Source organism: Botryllus schlosseri, chromosome 3, assembly GCF_051294905.1.
Source record: "Botryllus schlosseri isolate E-star chromosome 3, Bs_hap1, whole genome shotgun sequence".
Lineage (NCBI taxonomy): Eukaryota > Metazoa > Chordata > Ascidiacea > Stolidobranchia > Styelidae > Botryllus > Botryllus schlosseri.
In genome coordinates this window covers 31,612,290-31,632,161 of record NC_137238.1, presented here as the reverse complement: position 1 = coordinate 31,632,161, position 19,872 = coordinate 31,612,290, and the positions used below count along the sequence as shown (strand labels likewise).

General features: G+C 41.2%; 1 protein-coding gene and 1 long non-coding RNA gene across 7 annotated transcripts in view; one reads left to right on the top strand and one right to left on the bottom strand.

The window, feature by feature from the left end:
- The window catches only part of LOC145435012 (uncharacterized), a 544,696-nt gene that overhangs the window by 61,607 nt on the left and 463,217 nt on the right, over window positions 1-19,872 (bottom strand). For all 6 annotated transcript variants that reach the window (XM_080312269.1, XM_080312265.1, XM_080312266.1 and 3 more), the window contains 11 exons: window positions 19,297-19,475; window positions 18,765-18,921; window positions 18,166-18,306; window positions 15,709-15,831; window positions 13,365-13,519; window positions 11,841-11,920; window positions 11,026-11,150; window positions 10,629-10,741; window positions 9,147-9,282; window positions 8,965-9,076; window positions 7,854-8,056 (listed from right to left, as the gene is read on the bottom strand). In XM_080312269.1, coding sequence (XP_080168395.1) covers window positions 7,854-8,056; window positions 8,965-9,076; window positions 9,147-9,282; window positions 10,629-10,741; window positions 11,026-11,150; window positions 11,841-11,920; window positions 13,365-13,519; window positions 15,709-15,831; window positions 18,166-18,306; window positions 18,765-18,921; window positions 19,297-19,475 — 1,524 coding nt within the window. The remainder of the gene's footprint in view (window positions 1-7,853; window positions 8,057-8,964; window positions 9,077-9,146; window positions 9,283-10,628; window positions 10,742-11,025; window positions 11,151-11,840; window positions 11,921-13,364; window positions 13,520-15,708; window positions 15,832-18,165; window positions 18,307-18,764; window positions 18,922-19,296; window positions 19,476-19,872) is intronic.
- On the top strand, window positions 18,321-18,920 carry LOC145435092 (uncharacterized). The gene is made up of 2 exons (XR_013913710.1): window positions 18,321-18,501; window positions 18,542-18,920. It is a non-coding gene; the product is annotated as an uncharacterized LOC145435092 (long non-coding RNA).

Below are 19,872 nucleotides of genomic sequence, written 5' to 3'. Positions count from 1 at the left end.
GCGAGAACAATGGAGGCTCAGTAAAACGTACGATCATTGAATGATTGGTCGCTCTCACGGGTTACACCCGCATTTCGCTAACAATCCGAACAAGTGATTTTTATCGACGCCGATTACTTGATGACTTGAAATTGACTCGTGAATTATGCTCCGAGCCACGAGTCAATCCACATTTCTGATACGCCGAGTCAAGTCATTTTAGCAAAGTGACTCAAGTCGTGACAAGTCATACGAAAAAGGTGACTCGAGTCATCCCAAAACTGCAATTTTTAGATGGTACACAAGCTCCTTTTTTTGAAACAGCCGTAGCTGCTGTATTTTCATTAAAGTCGACTCCGAAGCACACAAGTATGAACGGCCCCTCTCAATGACACGAAATCTGTCGTCTCGATAATTTTTCGCACAAGCAGGATTATCCAACAGATGTTGGCCAATGGCATGTACCATCTAAAAATAGTACATTGAACGCTCTCGTATTCAAAATTTCATGCTGGTGACATTATATTTTGTGATACGATTGTTGATATACGATGTTCTTTTCCAGTCTCCACTAGTTGCTGACGATTACCCCTGACGAGAATCAGCCGAAAATATTCGGGTTCATTTCAATATGAATATTAGGTTTGTCCAAAATTTGGAAAATCTTAAAAATACCCCGTGATTGTGTCTCATTCCATAGATTATTGATAAAAAATAACAATGAGCCCAAAAGAAGCTCGCGGGAACGCCGTTAAGATTTCGGCCAAAGCGTTTTAAAGTAGCTGCCCAACAATGGGCGTGCCACCGACCATAGAACGGCGAGAAGACTAGTAATCAAATAACCACGGCTCCTGATTGGCTAATTGGCTATGCTTCAATGATCACCACAGCAACAACTTGCTGATTATGGGCTCAAGGAGTCTGCTACCGGTGGGGATTCTGAAATCGCGTTGTTGGTAGGTTGGCAGATGATGATTTAAGATTAATTCAGGACATGTTAAGGTACGATATACATGATGAACGATCAACAGCTGCTTCACAAAAACTTCTACAGCATGACTGCTTTATTGGAAGGAAACGGCTGTAGCCTACATGCCGTGTTTTCACCGAGGGAAAGCAAAGGCGCTTATGCAAGCGGTAAACAAATTCCCCGTTTGGAAAGGATCCATCATCAGTGAACTCAAATATAAAGCTTATCAATGACACGATACCGTAATTTGTGTGATCTTATTAGGCTCAAGCTGTAATATATAGGTGACATTTTGAATGATATTGGAATCGGCTGAATCATCGGGTTATGCTTGGCACTCATCAGATGCTTACAGTAAATTGAATTCACTTGTAAGTGTTGCTAAAGTCCCTAATGATAACGCACACTCGCACAGGCTATGCCCAATGTGGTATGTCAAAGTCCCTATTGATCCCGCAGAAAATAGGTGTAAAGATAATCACAGACTATACTGCATAGTATCCAGCATAGTTTGGACATGATATCCAGCATTGTGCTTACTTTACACCTCTTTTCTGCAGCATCATTAAGGACTTTGACAACACTTACATGTGAATTCAATTTGCTGTAAGTATAACTGCCAAGCACAACCGGCTGATTCAGTCAATCCCTAGAGCATTCAAAATATCAACTATATACTACAACTGGAGTCCAATAAGCTCACACAAAGTATAGTGTCATGGTCAAGCTTTATATTTGTATTCACTGATGATGGATCCCTTCTGAAACGGGGAATTCGTTCACTACTTGCATACGCGTCTTTGCTTTCCCTCGATGAAAACACGGCATGTAGGCTACAGCCGTTTCCTTCACAGCAAAGCAGTCATGCTGTAAAAGTTTATGTGAAGCAGCTGTTGATTGTTCATCATGTATTTCGTACCTTAACATGTCATGAATTAATCTTAAATCATCATCTGCCAACCTACCAACAACGCGATTTCAGAATCCCCACCGGTAGCAGACTCCTTGAGCACATAATCAGCAAGTTGTTGCTGTGGTGATCATTGAAGCATAGCCAATTAGCCAATCAGGAGCCGTGGTTATTTGATTACTAGTCTTCTCGCCGTTCTATGGTCGGTGGCATGCCCATTCTTGGGCAGCTACTTTAAAACGCTTTGGCCGAAATCTTAACGGCTTTCCCGTGAGCTTCTTTTGGGCTCATTGTTATTTTTTATCAATAATCTATGGAATGAGACACAATCACGGGGTATTTTTAAGATTTTCCAAATTTTGGACAACCCTAATGAATATACTAGGGATGGTGTGAACGTGAGGTTCACGTTCGTGTTCTGTGTGTGAACCTCGGAAAATTTGAGGTTCGCGTTCACAACAGAACCTTGGTAGGTTCTGCACTGTGAACCTTTTTCATATATTGCAATTTTAACTTCATTATAACATCTTTGATTCCAATTTATTGACTTTCAACTGCGGGCGACTCTATGCATGGGGCTGGCAGCATAACCATTCAACACTAAACGAGCATGCCCTTGACAATCTCAAAAATTTACTTGTATTGTTACAAAAGTTTGCTCGAAATATCCAGCCTTCCGTTTGTGCATATTTAGTGTCTCTGTGCTGTGAGCTTGTCCCGCAATCACATGACATCAAGAGCGATATACAAAGTATTTTGTCAGCAAATGATCCTTATTCAACCAATCAATGAGATTGATATCGTCTTCTGATGTAAAAATCTAGCAGGCCTACGGGGTCAATCTTGACTACATATGTATACTGTATCATAAAAACCAAATCCGTGCGACTGGGGTGTTGGCTATACTGCTGTATAACTTGTTAATCGGTAGCAAGTATAGAAACCCATTTTACACTCTGCTCAATATCCATGTGGCAATACTCAGACGCCGAATACATTGTCCGATCAGGTCGAAATTGTTGGCAAAGCGACGCAAGATACTGATTTTATGGGATTATCATATCATTTGATTGCCCCAGTTGATACATTTGGCGACGTTTCAAACGTCAATATGTACTTAAGTACTGAGCTATTATGTGGCCCCGAGTCGCCGCTCGGTATCGTGTACAGTATATTAATATAGGCAATCACCTAATTGACATATGGGGTTTAAATTAGCAATATGACGTCACGTGACGTCATGACGTTCACGTTCGTGTTCACACAGAACCTTTCAAAAAGGTTCACGTTCACACGAACCTGAACCTTTCAGAGGTTCACACCATCCCTAGAATATACCATTCAATTGTAAATTGAAGTTCTGTACCTCCAAGAAGCTATTTAAATCAGATTAGACATGAAATTACTGGATTGGCGAAAACTTGTACGTTGAATTAAGTTCAGTTCACATCAACTCAGAACCCAATCTCATAAGCATGAGTACAGGAAATACCTGAACAGCAAGCTGGGCTCGTTCCGCGCCATACATTTCTTCTGTTGCATTTTCAGGGAAACAGAAATTAGACAAGAATTGAAATCAAGGCCAATAAATATTTCACAAATTAGATTAGAACAAGATTAGTGGGAATTTCGCAGGATTGTAACCGAGTCACAAGGTTCCGAGTCACAAGTCAATCTCACTTTTATAGCTTTGACTCGAGTCAAGTCGAGTCATTTTCAACTCATTACCAAGTCAAGTCTGAATCCAAGTTAGCGATCGGAGGGACGAGTCCGAGTCAAAGTCGTTGGGTTGACTGCTCAGTTTCCCGTTAAAGTCTTGTTAACCCGCTTTTTATAAGTCTGTTTGGTGATATGACTGATATCGAATGGTTCGCATTTATAATACCGTAATTTTCCATGTATAATCCGCAAAATTTTCACGATTTTTGCCCTATAATCGGGGGGGGGGGGTGCGTATTATACATAGGAACAACACGTTTGAATAAAATCTCCCTCGATAATAAACTTGAAATCACACCTTTCTTCATGTTTGTCTCCAATCGCGCATCACTTTCAGCCATTGTGTCCAGTAATTCGTATTATCAGTGTAACGCGCTACCAATTAGCAAAAAGCGTGTTGCCAATTAACGAAGAGTCGTCTGCACAGCACGCAATCTCCTGCTGAGTTGGTTTTGCCGTTTGCACGCGAGCGAAATTAGGTCATTCATTGATTGCTGAACGCGCGCGCGGCAATCCTCGCTAATTCATTGACAGGCCATGTGCGCAATATATATTCGCTTGCGTAATGAGTCGCACCTCCAACAGGCGTAGTGTGCCTGACATAACCGTTGACCTGAGCGATTGCATCTGACCTCATGCGCAAGATGTCGCATCGCCGGCCTCGCAGGCTTTGGCTGCTGTCTACTATCGTATACAGGCAATACCGTTACTTGTATAATGATTAGCAATCGCATCTGTAATAGGCCTCGTGCGCAAGACGTCGTGTCGCTGGCCCGAACTATCGCGCCGCCAGCCTCGCAGGCTTTGGCTGCTCTGTACTATCGTTTAAAGCAGTGATTCCCAACCGCGGCCCTGAGGGCCGCATGCGGCCCCCAGCTAGCCTTTTTGCGGCCCCCACAAATATATTGAGAAATCGACTTTTTCTTGGCTTGGAGTCTGGAGTTTTCAATTAGGATTGCAGGAAAGGTGTGAGTAGACTGGTAAGATTACGTCATTGCTGTTTCAGTGTAATGTGCGCTAACTTTCCTGTTGAACGAGCAGTACCTATAGGTATAGATATAGGTATTGACAGGACGGTAACTGCCGCACCCCAAGCCCCCCAATTGGGGGGAGCGAGCTCGAAGGGGGGCCAAAATTATTTAGCGAATTAGCATAAATTATAGAGTATTTTATGAAATTTATGCAACTTTTTCAAAAATTTTTCGCGTGATTTCAAATCTCAAAATACCTGAAATATTGGGTACTCTTCCAGCAAGATAAAATACGCAAGATCTGTAGTAGTGGGCATATCGGCATTGGCCATTACCGTGCCACGACGCACGAAGACATATAAAGTTTTAGGCCATGTAACATGCGACTCCAAGAAGTGTGCCAGAACGGTCGGCAGCGAGAAAACCTTGGCCGAAAAGGACTGCCCTTACGCTGACCGATAAATTCGTTATGTATATACAAAATACACATAGGTAGCCTATAATTGACCATAGGCGCCTAAATGACTGGCGCCGAATGTTCCGATCTTGGCAATCTGAACCTCACGAGACAAATAGGCTACCATCCCGCAGGGAAGAATTATATGCCAGTGAAGAACTACCAATTTGAAATCGTGTGCATCTTTTAGTTTAGTACGTTTGGGCGATTCTATATTTTTTGATATAGCAGACTGGAGGTCGCGAAATAACATCGTGTAACGAAGTCGTACCAACGGTTCCGCCCGTCCGAATATGTTTAATTATTATTTACGGGCCCTGCAGTTTCCAAGACACCTCACTCAGCTCTACCGGTAAATCTGATTATGTGAGCAGAGAGGAGCAATACATATGCAATTCCCGATCTCATTGACCTATTTTATTTTGAATTATCGAAAATTTTCGCACTCCACCCTGGCTCACTAAACGGTGATCCTGATTTCGTGGACGAAGCGAACAACAGGACGGGGGGTCGGTTTATCACCCTATGGGAGCTCATGACCTAAGTGTTTTGGGGGGCCTGAAGAAGTCCTGTTTCGTTCCTGCCAACGACTATACGCCCGAAGATGTTTTATTATTATTGAGTGGTCTTACCTTTTCAAACACAACTCACTCGACTCAACCGGTCAATCTGATTACGTGAGCAGAGAGAGAATAAAAATTGATACCAATATATATGCAATTGCCGATTATATTGACCGATTCAATCATGAATTATAAAAATTTTCGCGCTTAGCGTGATCAGTCGAGAGAAGCTGCCTAAAACGGACACCCGATTTAGATGTTAAATAGCGGTAAACAGCCATCTAGCCCTGAGGGGGGTCTGTGGGGCTTCGAAGTTCGGTTTATCACCCTATATGGGGGACCCAAGAGCAACGTTTGGGGGGGAGGGCTGAAGAAGTGCTGTTACGGCCCTGGGTATTGATAACTAGGGCAATTTTTTTTTGACATGTCAAAAAAAGTCAAAATTAGGTCAAAATTGTAGTGTTAGGTCAAAATTTGTCAAAATTGTTTACAAAGACAAACATTTTTTGACCTCTGCATTTCGTTTGTATTGTAGATTTTGCGCTGTCGGTGAACTTATCATTTGATATTTTACAGCTTGTAGCCTACTTTATAGGTCTACCGTTGTACACGGACCATCGTCTGCTCATTGTGAATCATAAATGGTCAAATGAAACAAATAGTGACATGGTTTTATGGTCAACGTACCGCAATATCCTAGCTGAAGCAAGACTTCTTGGACATTGCATGGTTCTTATATCAAGAAGCGCAAGCTGAAAAATTGTGATATAGACAACATTGTCAGAATGAAGCAACACGGTTTGTCACCAGCAGTGTGCACACAACATGAGTGTTGTCAGCCAACAAATGCTGCTGTTGAACGCTCTTTCTCCGTTCTTGGCAAGCTACGTATTAAGGACAGACACCTTCTACCCGAGAATGTAGGAAAGGATCTTTCGTTGTACTACAACAAATTTTAATTATTTCCACCAGAATACGTAATGTAACTACTGGAATTCTTCATAGGGCCAGATTTCGTTAAAATACTAGTTTTTCATGTAAAAATCTGTCAGTTTTTGAGCCAAAAACATTTTTTCAGGCCAATCTATTTTGTAAGGACAGACTGTTCCAACCAGAAATGACGATAAGTAGTAAAATTTTAACATTATATGCGAAAACACCTAATTTGCATACGTGAGGTCAAAATTTGGTCAAATTTCAGTTTTTTAGGTCAAAAAAAGTCAAAATTTAGATTTTTTAGGTCAAAATCTTTCGTTTTTTAGGTCAAAAAAAAAATTGCCCTATTGATAACTAATTTACGGATAGATATGCAACAAGTGACTCACGATTGAATACGCCGAGATGCGTACTGCTTAGCAGGCAAAAGGCAGCATAATTGGTAGTCCTATAGCTCGCCAACCAAGCGTCCGAATAATTTGAATTGTCGGTGTTTATCGAAAGCAAGTGTCGCACTGATTCCAAAAATACGAATTGAAATCTCGCCAGGGCATTAAAACTACTCCGAATAGCCAGCAAAGGTTCATTGTTCTGAACAACGGGAGCGCGGCGACACAATGGCCAATGGCGTCAAGCAATGGATCGGAACAATGCCAATTTTCATATTTTGGTGACTATTTTGGGTTCCTTTCATTGCCCTGGTATTTGTGCGGCCCCGACCGTACTCTGAAATTCTAAATTCGGCCCTGCCACCGAAAAAGGTTGGGAACCACTGGTTTAAAGACAATGATGCCGTTAATTGCATAATGATTAGCGATGGTTATGTCATGATCGTTCGACAGTGACATCGCAAAACAGAACAACATCGCGTACTAAAACACAGCTATTCATGTACTGTGAATGCAGGGTGCGTACTATACATGGGTACAGGCTTTTTCCCAGAATTTGCATGCCATTTTAAGTGTGCGTACTATACTTGGAAAATTACGGTACACTAATTTTCCTCACTTTTAGCAGCTTCTGGTCGCATTTTCAAGTATCGGTACCAATAGACAAAATCCCATTAGTGCGGTAACTTTACTATTCTTCGAAATTACAATGAAATGTCGATCTTGGTCGTCGTGAGTCTCGAGTCATACTCCTTGGTTCGAGTCATGCGCAATGACTCGAGTCCAAGTCGGCTCCGAATTTTGCGAAAATGACTTGAGTCATCAGAAAATTGTGACTCGAGTTGAGTCGCGACTCGAGTCATTACAGCCCTGGAATTTCGCTCTAATTTTGCCCATGAGACATAATGAAAGTGAACAACCGAAACCTGACCAATGAAACAAATCGCTAAGCACTTTACCCGACTGAAAATCGTACTGCGCCACGTAGGTGTCTCTATCGTAGTACCAATAGTAATCTCCGAGGAAGGCGCAGACCACCGCCAGATCTGTGAACCGCCGTCTAATCGTAGGCAAATCTCTGTATGCAATGAACGGCATGTACACCCTGTGTCTCGTGGGGCCTTTCTCCAGAATGATGACGCCGTCTTGCTGAAGAATGAACCTGGGGAACAAGGTAAATACATAAATACACACTCTTTCCAATGCAGGTAATTACATGTGGTAAATCTGCGATTATCAACCTTTACAGACCTGGAACTACCCTAGTCTGCAAGTCTTCGGCAAACCGCAAATTTTCATAAAGTCATAAATGCCAAAACATTACACATTTGCTACATTACCGTAGAACACTGATGCACAGAATCAGGGTTGCAATGACTCGCCCCGAGTCACAATTTTCTGATGACTCGACTTGGACTCGAGTCATTCCGCATGACTCGAGGCAAGTCATATGACTCGAGACTCAGACGACATTTCTTTGTAATTTCGAAGACTAGTGAATTAACCGCACTATTGGGATTTTGTCTATTGGTACTGGTACTTTAAAATGCGAAACTTCTAAAAGTGAGGAAAATTAGTATATTATAAATGCGATCCATTCAATACCATTAAACAAAAAGTGGGTTTCACAAGATTTTAACGGGAAACTGAGCAGTCAACCCAATGACTTTGACTCGGACTCGAGTCATAACACCACGACTCAGACTTGACCCTCTGCTCGCTGACTTAGACTCGGAAATGACTCGACTCGACTTGACTCGAGTCAAAGCTATAAAAGTGAGATTGACTTGTGACTCGAGCCTGGTGACTTGGTTACAACCCTGCACACAATGAACCATCAACAACAGTGTCAAAAGGACAAAATCATTAAAACATGATTTTCAGCTATATATCATGACTCTACGACCAGTGGTTGTCAAGTTGAGCACTTTCTAGAGCGAGTAGTTGTACTTCCGATTGTGCATTCTGATAAGTGAGTAATTCTAGTACTATTTTAGTAGAGCATTTTGAAAACGCAACAGACTGTACCAGGTGTGCGCACCAGCAACTGATTAGATTGGTTTTACCTACCTCGAGAAGACGTTGACTCCGTAGGTGATAGGCACTGCGAAAACCCCGCGGTGAAAGTTGCTACTTGTTCTCACGGTTTCCTCATCTCCGATGATATCAAGCATCACAATCTCTGCAACAAAAACAGCGCGACAAACGTGAAAAAAGCGTAGAAGAATGACGGTTCATTCACAGATACCGACCGTGGCAAATTGAACCGTCATTCGGGTGGTTTCTGGGCGGCTCGTAGCCGTCGGCACATCGACACGTATACCCAGGCTCATAGTTAGTACAAGACTTATCTTCACCCATGCAATTGGTTTCGCATTCGTCAATATCCTGGAAAATAGGAACGATTTTATGCAACTGTACTCCATGGCAGTGGTTCTCAACCAATACGCAAACCGGTGCAAGCATTTGAAGCCTTGTCCATTAATTAGAGAAATAAAACATCAGATTTTAAATCAAGTTACAAGTCTGGGTCATATTTTCTGCACGTCGTAATAGACAGTTCATGGTGTACATTGAACAGTATTTTCGTACTGAAATGAAGCCGATTATTTTCAGCTGACACTCGTCAGTGGTGATCGTCAGCAAGTAATAGCAAATTGGAAATAACATTGTATATCAACGTTTCGGTTGCATATTGAAGTTCTGTCACGTCTAAAACGCTCTTTAAATAGGTATACTTTGAGCGTACATCACAATGGCGCAAGTGTTGTACAAAACTGCTGAAATGTGGGCACAAGGTATATGTAAAATCTTCAGAGACTTTTACAAAAACTTCGTCAAATTCGACAGTGTGATTAAGAGACACTAGGCGTTATAATGAAAGATATCGCAAACAGCAAAGTCACATTTCTTTCAAACTAATCGTGCAATCTCAATCAAGTTAGTGGTCTTAGCTGACTTCGCTAGCTTCTCGCAGAAACTTCAATGCAACCACATACAAATATATAATATCACAAAGGCAATGTTGAATGAAATTTCCAATATTACATTTTAATCGCATACCGTACATTTGCCGCCATTAAATTTAGAGTAAATTTTTAATTTTGAAGGCCAGCCGGTATGCAACATTTGGCCCAAGAGCTAATCTGCCCCTGATTACACAGTAACAATGCAAGATTCATGTGTTTGTTGAGCTTGTTCCTTCTCCACAAGCTGATATAGGCAGGGTGAAACTGAGCCGAATGGCACATAATGTATTTATCCAGGCATTCAATGAACACATTTCGTAAATGAGAAACAAATGCGTTTAACGATTTGTGAAAACTGTACTGTTACCATACTTATAAAGTAATTTATAGTATATTCATATTGAAATGAACCTGAATATTTTCGGCGTACACTCGTCAGAGGTAATCATCAGAAACTACCGTAGTACAGAATTGGAAAAAAACAATGCAGGGATTGTATTATTTGTATATCAACAATCGTATCACAATCGTATGACGTCACCAGCATGAAATTTCGAATAAGAGAGCATTCATGTATTATTTTTAGATGGTACACGAACTCCTTATCTAGGCACAAGACTTGAATATAATGTTCAATTGTAAATTGAAGTTCTGGACCTCCAAGAAGCTCCTTAATTATAATTTACTGCGTACAACCTGAATCGCTTGGCGTACCGCAGTTTGAGAACTACTGATTAACAGCTCAAAAAGTAAAATTCAACCCACAACGCATGCTGCTCCAGTTGACTCATATCCTTTTCCACAACGGCACTCAAATCCACCCTGTTCCAAGTCAACGCATTCACCAAATTTACATTCGGCATCAGCGCACGTTACCACTGAAAAACAACAAGTGACATCGGTTGATAAGGGAAAAGTCGCACTGCACCGATATAGTTACTATACAAGCAGGAATACATAGGCTAGGGGTTCCAAACCTTTTTTACACTGTGCCCACCTTTAAAAACTTTGAAAAATCGATGCTCCCCTATTTTACAGCCTGCTGTAGTAGATTTCACTAAAATACTGTTAGAGAGAAGTAACATAACCCCGTGCGTAAGTCGTAGAAAATGGAGAAAACGAAAAATAGAGAATTGACCCAATAAAATGAGCAAGTACTCACGGTCTTGGCATCTGTCGCCTTTGGACGTGTTGTCACATGTACACACCGGGCCTGCGTCACTTTCCGCACACTCACCGCGACCGTTGCATGTATCATCGGTGCATTGTTCCTTTACACAGCATTTGCTGAGATAATGCAGCGTGTTGATTACCACCGCGACAATATGGTTTCCCCTAACGTGCTTAGCTTTGCACTAATCTTTTCGGTCCTGAGATATGACCCACCAATGTTTCTAGGCTTCCTAGTTGCGAAGCAAGTATCGAAACTACGATTCTCGTTGATGATAAAACTCCAAGAGGACTGAGAAGTATAATTTTAGTACTGGAGAGATTTGTCTCGCAATACTCGATTTGAATCATCGCAAATGAAAAATACTCGTTTAGGTTTGATCGTTCTATTCATTTTGCCCAGTTCTACCCAAGACTTAGCCAGCCGTATCTTTAGCAATTATTACACAACGCGTCAATTATTTGAACTCGAAGACTGCTCGAGAGGTAATGTCACAATAACAAGCCAATAAATGGATATACGAAAAAAACCAATTTGGTATAGTCTGACGTACAATGTAATTTTAAAAATCAGTCAGCTGTACCGGTAACTATATGGCAGTCATGACTAGCGCCCGACAAATTTGGGGCGCGGATAACATCAAATCGATAGCGCACTTTGAAAGAAATATCGGTGTCAGCCGTTGAGGTAAAAAATATCGGCAATGTCACAGCATGGTAGGCGGGAGTCGGAAGAGTCACCCAATTTCAATAACTTATGCTGCAATAAATGTAGCCATGAAAGAAAGTATATAGTAAACAACGTACTTGTTGCTGACACTGGATAAACTAAATCCCGTCGGACAAGTGCATTTGAATCCAGGTGAAACTGGCAGTGATCGCAAACCCTGTCAGGACAAAAAGCGTACCGGTAGTTATTTCGAGAAATTGGTCGCATAGCTAAGCGTAGCACTCTGCCAATTATATCGTGTGAAAACCACCAGACCGTTGAGTGACCACACAAAAAAAAACATCAGGTTGATCCCGGCGATGAGGATTTGATATTTTGAAATCAAACCCCGTTACGCTTGAGTTATTTAAATCAAAATAAAACCACAGAATTCAAAACAAACAAAAATAAAATTCAGTTCATATCAGGTCTGTATTCATACTCATAAGCCCGAGAATAGCAAACCTCCGTGCAAAAATCCTTGGCCCATGTCGCACCGTGGGTTTTTAACCCGGAGTCCGTGGACAGTTGGACACCCTTGCGGTACCAAGCATCAAATCTAGGCGACGAGATGTATTTCGGAATTAGGCCTATTATTTTACAAATCAATATAAAGTGCAATATTTTCCGGCAGATTCATTGAACTGAAGAATTCTCGTCGCAGTAGGCGCGATTTACGCCAATGGTTTTTTTCAAATTCCAATTTAGTTGCGTTGAAAATGTACAGGGGCTACGAAAATTTTATTGAAAGCTCGTGGGTATGAGTGTTAAATAGGTTAAGAATCACTGCACTATACAGTAGGGCTCTTCAAAAATGACTTTTTTTCTCAAATCGTACTGGCTACTTGATAAAATTATTAGGTTACCTAATTTAAGCCTACACACAAAATTTGGTTCAATTCCAACCAGTAACCGCTTTGCTACAAGAGAAGAAAGTTTTTATTTATTATATAAAAATAAATAACAAAAAATTTGTTCACCCCATGAAAGTGTTAGGTTGTCTATAGAAACAATGTTCACCAAATTTGGTTCAATTCCAACCAGTGGAAGCGGAGTTATTGCCATCGAAAAATTTGGATTTGAATAAAATAGTATTTACGTTGACCGATTCTTTGTTTATTTATTATAGTTGTGCTCACCGTAAATATTATTTTATTCAAATCAAAATTTTTCGACGGCAATAACTCCGCTTCCACTGGTTGGAATAGAACCAAATTTGGTGGGCAACGTTTCTACAGACAGCCTAACACTTTCATGGGGTGAACAGAAAATTTCCAAATTTTTCATCATTTATTTTATATAATAAACAGAAACTTTCTTCTCCTGTAGCAAAGCGGTTACTGGTTGGAATTGGACCAAATTTTGTGTGTAAGCCTAAATTAGGTAACCTAACAATTTTATCAAGTATCCAGTACGATTTGAGAAAAAAAGCCATTTTTGAAGAGCCCTACTATACAGTTCTCCAGTAGCATTTTCAGGGAAACCGTAAATTAGAGAACAGAAACATGTAACAAATTAGATAAGAATTAGAATTCCGGCATTTAAGCTCTTAGCAGTCTAATTAGACAACTAAAAGTATCCAGTTGTAAAAGTATGCTGCAAAGAATCTAAGGCATACTTACGTCAGAGCATGTGGAAGCGCCCAAGTCACCTCCGGCCAGAACACATGTAAACCCGTTCGCCACGTAATACTTGGGACACTTGCACTGCACTCTTTGAGACGCGTCGTAATACGCAATGCCGCCCTGGCAAGTCGACCTTTGGTATGGGAAGTCCGCTAGAGAAAGAAAGAGTCGATAAGCTGCAGTTAACAAGCTGCCAGCTTCATTGGTATATAATCAACGGCCAACAGCATCTTGCATGTTGAATAGTAGGCTTATTTACGGTTACAACCGGGCAAAATGATACGAGTACTCGAAACTGAATCGAGTAATAATTCAAATGATTTGACCCAAGTAGTGGCAGGCTATTTTTACCAGTACGGTTGGCCTACTGAAATTATTAACTCCGTTCCACTAAGAGAGAGAGAGAGAGAGATTTATTTCGTCAACCGATGACGCCAAAATGAATAGAACTCATATAAATATGCAATATTTAACAAACACAGGTGGGAGCAGGTGAGAAGCAGCGCAAACCAGTGGCGTATCCAGGGGGGGGTTTTAGGGGGTCGGAACCCCCCCCCCCCTTTTCAAAATCCTAAAAATTGATGTCAAATATAGCCTCTAATATTTGCTAATTTGTTAGTTTAACATATTCGTTTTTACGTATGAGAAGGCGAATATGGTGTCTTAATGTTATTTAAGGGGACTAACACCCCTACAAAATATTGGAATTATGCGCCGAATTAGTCGAAAGGATAAAATAGGTCATTATAATTCGCTAATTCCATACGAATTCTGCGCTTGTTCAGCTACATTTCAGCTGTGGCAATTGCTGACGTTCTCAACTTTCTTCCCTCGATTTCTCTCTCGCCTTGCTAAAACGAGAGACGCATTTTAGGAAAATCTAATCTAATTGGCCGACGCGATACGTAATTGCAAAGACGAAGTTGTCGGCAATCAACATTGCTCGCGAATTCGCTGCACCTGCTCGCCTTGAAATCCTAATTAAGAATTGCACGCGGCGTGTTGTTTGATCAGCGAGACGCAGACACGACGGCACCAGTACGACAATGCTATTCTCAAATCCACGTTGTATTCGCGATTATTGGCGAGAAATGGCCTAGGATTGACATTCACATTTCAAAATACAAGCCTAGCAATCTACGTTCCCGATTGTTAGGTGGCTTGCTGTCGTCCAAATACAGGCCTATGTTGTCGCCGAACGGGAGAATAGAGTAGGCCTAGTAGTAAAGTTAACCTAATTATATCCGCTGACAAGTTTCTCTGTCGATCAAGTTATTATCCCAGTGTGTACTCTGTATTAGTTGACTGACTTGCGTGCTTGCAAATTAAGGTCTAATTATCTTCGCGCGTACTACACGCTCAGCCGTATGGCTAGTAAAGCCATCGAAAAGCACACATTCGTGTACGACGTACACTGTTCACACCACACCTCGCTGTGGCGATCGCGATCGCCCTCGTTTATGCTACCGCCCTATTCCGCGCTTGTTCGTCCGCTGCGATACTACCGACCGTGCGCATAATATCGTCGATACCCAACAAAATCGCGCATCTCTGACCGGAACTAGGCGCTTGAAGACGGGCGGCGTTTGCCAGCTCATGACTAAATGTGAGCATTTACGAATTTCTTTCAATCATACCGTAAAAGAAACGCGATTTTCAGGCAATGTCCGTATCGTATTCGTACATCTCCCACTCACCGCAAATCTCTGTTTATTATTAAACTATAATATATTAAATATTCGCCATGGCGTGGAGACGAGTGATCGTAATGATGACGTCACAATAGCCAATTTCGTAACGCAAAACCCCCCCTTTTTCGCGCTCTGGATACGCCCCTGGCGCAAACCGCAAGCGTATCAGCCATTGTTACGCAACCGATTGAGCATTCACACTCTCACTCTCTTACGCACTTGCTCCTGACCTGCTCAGACGGCATGGTTTCGTCACAATACCAAAATCCGTTACAATGCAACATTCCAGGCTGGTTTTGGGGGGTTCCGGGACCACGAGCAGAATAAAATTTATATTTTCGCTATCAGTACCGCGGTAGCTTTCGATTGATATCATTTTATCAAATTTAATGCTTGGCAACCGGATCAAAAATTACATTCAAATTGCTTTTAACCAAATGGAAAGAGTGACGTAAACCTATTTCACTGAGCCACAAGATTTGCTTGTGTCCACACCATATAGGACACTACGGTCTAATTGTTTGGTGAAGCCGTTACCTAGGATTCAACCGCCGCGGTCATTATCGAAAATATTTCTGCATAAAACTAGCCAGCACCGATTAACTGCAAAAAACGGATAGTTTTTCTGTAATATGGAAGACATTACTCACCTTCACATTTCCTTTCATCACTATTCCAAGTAAAACCTTCATCGCAAGAGCAAGAATAGTCGTCGACTTTGTTTGTGCATATCTGGTCGCAATCATCCGTACCAATCGTACATTCGTCAAGATCTAAAATCACATACAATTGAAAGCTGTCTAGATCATGCTGGAGCAACTTGAATAGGCCAACACCTACACAATATGCTTCGCTTCCAGTAAATGGAACTGAATATAGTACGCAAACAGTAGCCTACATGGATACAGTGTTTTGTTCTAGGCTCTTGCAGGATTGTAACCAAGTCACAAGGCTCTGAGTCACAAGTTATTCTCACTTTTATAGTTTTGACTCGAGTCACGTCGAGTCATTTTTAATACACCTCCGAGTCAAGTCCAAGTCAGCAAGCAGAGGGTCAAGTCCAAGTCATGGTTATAAGACTCTAGTCCGAGACCAAGTCATTGTGTTGACTGCTCAGTTTCGAGTTGAAGGCTTGTTAAAAGCATTTTTTATGACACTTTTTGGTGATATCGAATGGTTAGCATTTAAAATATAATAATGTTCCTCACTTTTAACAGTTCTGGTCGTATTTTCAAGTACCAGTACCAACAGGTGACATGCTAACAGTCAGGGTTGTAATGACTCGAGTCATGACTCGACTCGAGTCCGACTCGAGTCACGATTTTCGGATGACTCGACTCGACTCGAGTCATTTTCTCAAAATACGGAGATGACTCGACTCGACTCGAGTCAGTCTGTTTATTGACTCGACTTGGACTCGAGTCATTGCGCATGACTCGAAGCAAGTCATTGACTCGAGATTCAGACGGCCAAGACCGACGTTTCATTGTAATTTCGAAGCCAACACACTATTGCGATTTCGTTTGTTGGTACTGGTGCTTGAAAATGGGACCAGAAACTGCTAAAAGTGAGGAAAATTGATATATTATTAATGCGAACCATTCAATATCACCATACAGAGTTATAAAAAGTGGGTTTAGGATGACTTTAACTGGAAACTGAGCAGTCAACACAATGACTTGGACTCGGACTCGAGTCATAATACCATGACTCGGATTCGATCCTCTGTTCGCTGACTTGGACTCGGACTTGACTCGGTGGGAATTGAAAATGACTCGACTTGACTCGAGTCAAAAATATAAAAGTGAGATTGACTTGTGACTCGGAGCCTTGTGACTTGGTTACAACCCTGCTAACAGTGTGGTTACTTTACTATTCTTCGAAATTACAGTGAAATGTCGGTCTCAACCGTCTGAGACTCGAGTCATATGACTTGTTCCGAGTCATGCTCAATTCCTCGATGACATAGATTGACTCGAGTCGAGTGATTTGGGTATTTTGGGAAAATGACTCAAGTCAAGTCGAGTCTTCAGAAACTGGAATTGGACTCGAGTCATTAAAACCCTGCTCTCTTGAGACAATGCGAGTCAGGTTCTAATTTGTAATTGTGGCCAAATTGTATTTTCATTCACACATAGCAACAGTAACCACTCTAATATACGAAAGAATCTTAGTGTGTGCCGTATTTTGACTATATGTAACCACACCCACGAGCGTATTTGGTAACATAGAGATCTATTGCCTTATTATGAGCAAAACTCTTGGGGAACAGTTTGAGGGTCATTTAATGACCCAAGACTTAATATATAAAAACATCTCAATCTTTACTACATTTTTACGCTGTATAGTAACCAGGGTTGTAATGACTCGAGTCGGACGACAATCACGATTTTTTGGTGAGTCGACCTGACTCGAGTCATTTTCTTAAATGTGTAAAGTGACTCGACTCGAGTCAATCTGTTTATTGACGCGACTTGTAGTCATACGACTCGAGACTACCACGGCGAAGACAGACATTTCATTGTAATTTCAAAAAAATAGTAAAGTTACAACATTATTGGTATTGGGTCTATCAGTCCTGGTACTTAGAAAATAAGGCCAGAAACTGTTAAAGACTGAGAAAAATCACAGATGAGATGAGTTGAAAAAAGTGGGTTGTACCGGTTGGAATAGACAACTTAACAGTGAACATAATGACGTGGACTCGGGTCAAAACACCACGACTCAGACTCGGCCCTCTACTCACTGACTCGGACTCAGACTTGACTCGAGTCAAAACTATAACAGTGAGATCGACTTGTGACTCGAAACCTTATGACTCGGTTGCAACCCTGTTAGTGACATCTAGTTTGATTGACATATCACATTTAAATACAATGTTATACATATTACTGCATTATACTTTTTATAACATATTATATTCAAATTAATGACATAGGCTATAGACCTATATATGATGGTATGCTGAGACCAGCTGGCCTAATGAATTAACGGTCATGCCGCTGATCGCCAATTCATATCTTAGTCTCCACTTGTTTTTGGAGTAGGAGATAAATCCGGTAGTCTCTGAAAACATCTCAACGAAAATGATAGGTACCAGTACTTACCGCAATTACTACCAGGCTTGCTACCGTCCTGCATGTCCACATGACTGTAACCACAATCGCATTCGCATGTTGTTTTTCCCGCCGAATAGGAGCACGTGGAATGATTTCCGCAAGGATTAGAGCACTCGCATTCGTTCGTAACTGAAATGGAGTTGCGTATCAAACAACGCGAATAGCTACTGCGCAAAGCTTAAGCAAGGTGACTGCAAAACACAACATCAATGTGCATCTGATAGATAATTGGCATCAAATGAATGTGACTGTAATAGGCCTACATCTTAAATAATGTCTTGCATATTTACAAGCAATTCAGACGTATCGAAATGTACATGTACAGTGTACATTGTACACTAGTGTCATATTCAATGGATATGAGAACACTTCGTAGAAAAAGCGAGAATGATTGGAGACAGCATCATCAAAATATACAGACCACTTGGACAGCAACAGCAATTATGTGTTGCAAAGTTCCGATATGTATCTTTCCGGTGCCACAAGCAAAGTGATGCCAGCTACACGTCATTAAAAATGAGTGTTCATTGGGAACATGGCTCATTACTATCTGAGAATAGTCCGAAAGTTGCGGAATCGCTTTATACCAGGCTCATATGTCAGCTGGAATCCCTGCTCTCCAAGGGTGTTGGCGCTGCTCTCGAAACGAATTGTGATTGTATCGCTTGTGGAATAATACGTCGTCCTGGAGACCAGCCCAGATAGCCTAGCCTCGCCGCCTTCAACGCCTTCAATGCCGTCAATCTGTCATGATAATATGAAATTCAATGTTAACTGCGGCCGATATACTGTAAAATTCCAGTGTCATTTCAAGACTGAAGAAGTACAAAACTTCAATACGCATTTGAAGAATATATTAATATGAAAATATATCAGAATATCTTTTAATATCGTCAGCAACTAAGAGAATTGGAAAGAACCTTGTTTGTACATCAACCATACTCTGTACTCTGAACACTCGGAAATAGCATAAGTACGTGGTTACTGAACAAACCTGAAAAAAAGTCACTACTTCTGAAAAATCAGCATTACCGGTACTGGAAAATAAGCTCAATTTTACCTATGCATACATTCATTGAAATCAGCTGGTAATCACTTCTAAATAAACTATGGCTCGACCTGCAAAGTATCATAAGGAAATTCAGTCCTCAATCTTTCCAACGTAATCGAAATACGGCCACAAGAGTCGGGGTTCTGAAGCTGGATCATGCAGTTCCGATTCCCACCGTAATTCTGTGGATAGTTGGGCGATGCGATGGTGTCAGCTTCTCGAACTTGGATGTTCTCCAATGTGCAAACTGAAAAGAGGCATATTTAATCATTGAATCAAGAAAATTACATTGTTGTGTCAAATCTACAAGTGTTACACCGTTACCTACAAAATTACAACATGCGTGAGCTCAGTATAAGACCGCCAATGCTACATTAGCAAGTTGTAACTTCCAGGGCTCGTATCACCTAGCGATTGTCAAAAAGTTATTAGTTATACGGATACAAATTAGTAGACAGAGTTACGGTACTTCCTTACTACTTAGGCTACTAATTCACCAATTCACAATATTTAGCAATGGAGAGTGATAGGCTACTTCAGACACGAAACAAATTACAGGGTATGAGATCAAATTTGGAGGGGTTACGATCCAATTTTAGAAACCGCAATCGTAAAACAGTTTCCGCCGCTGAGAAGACAGCTGA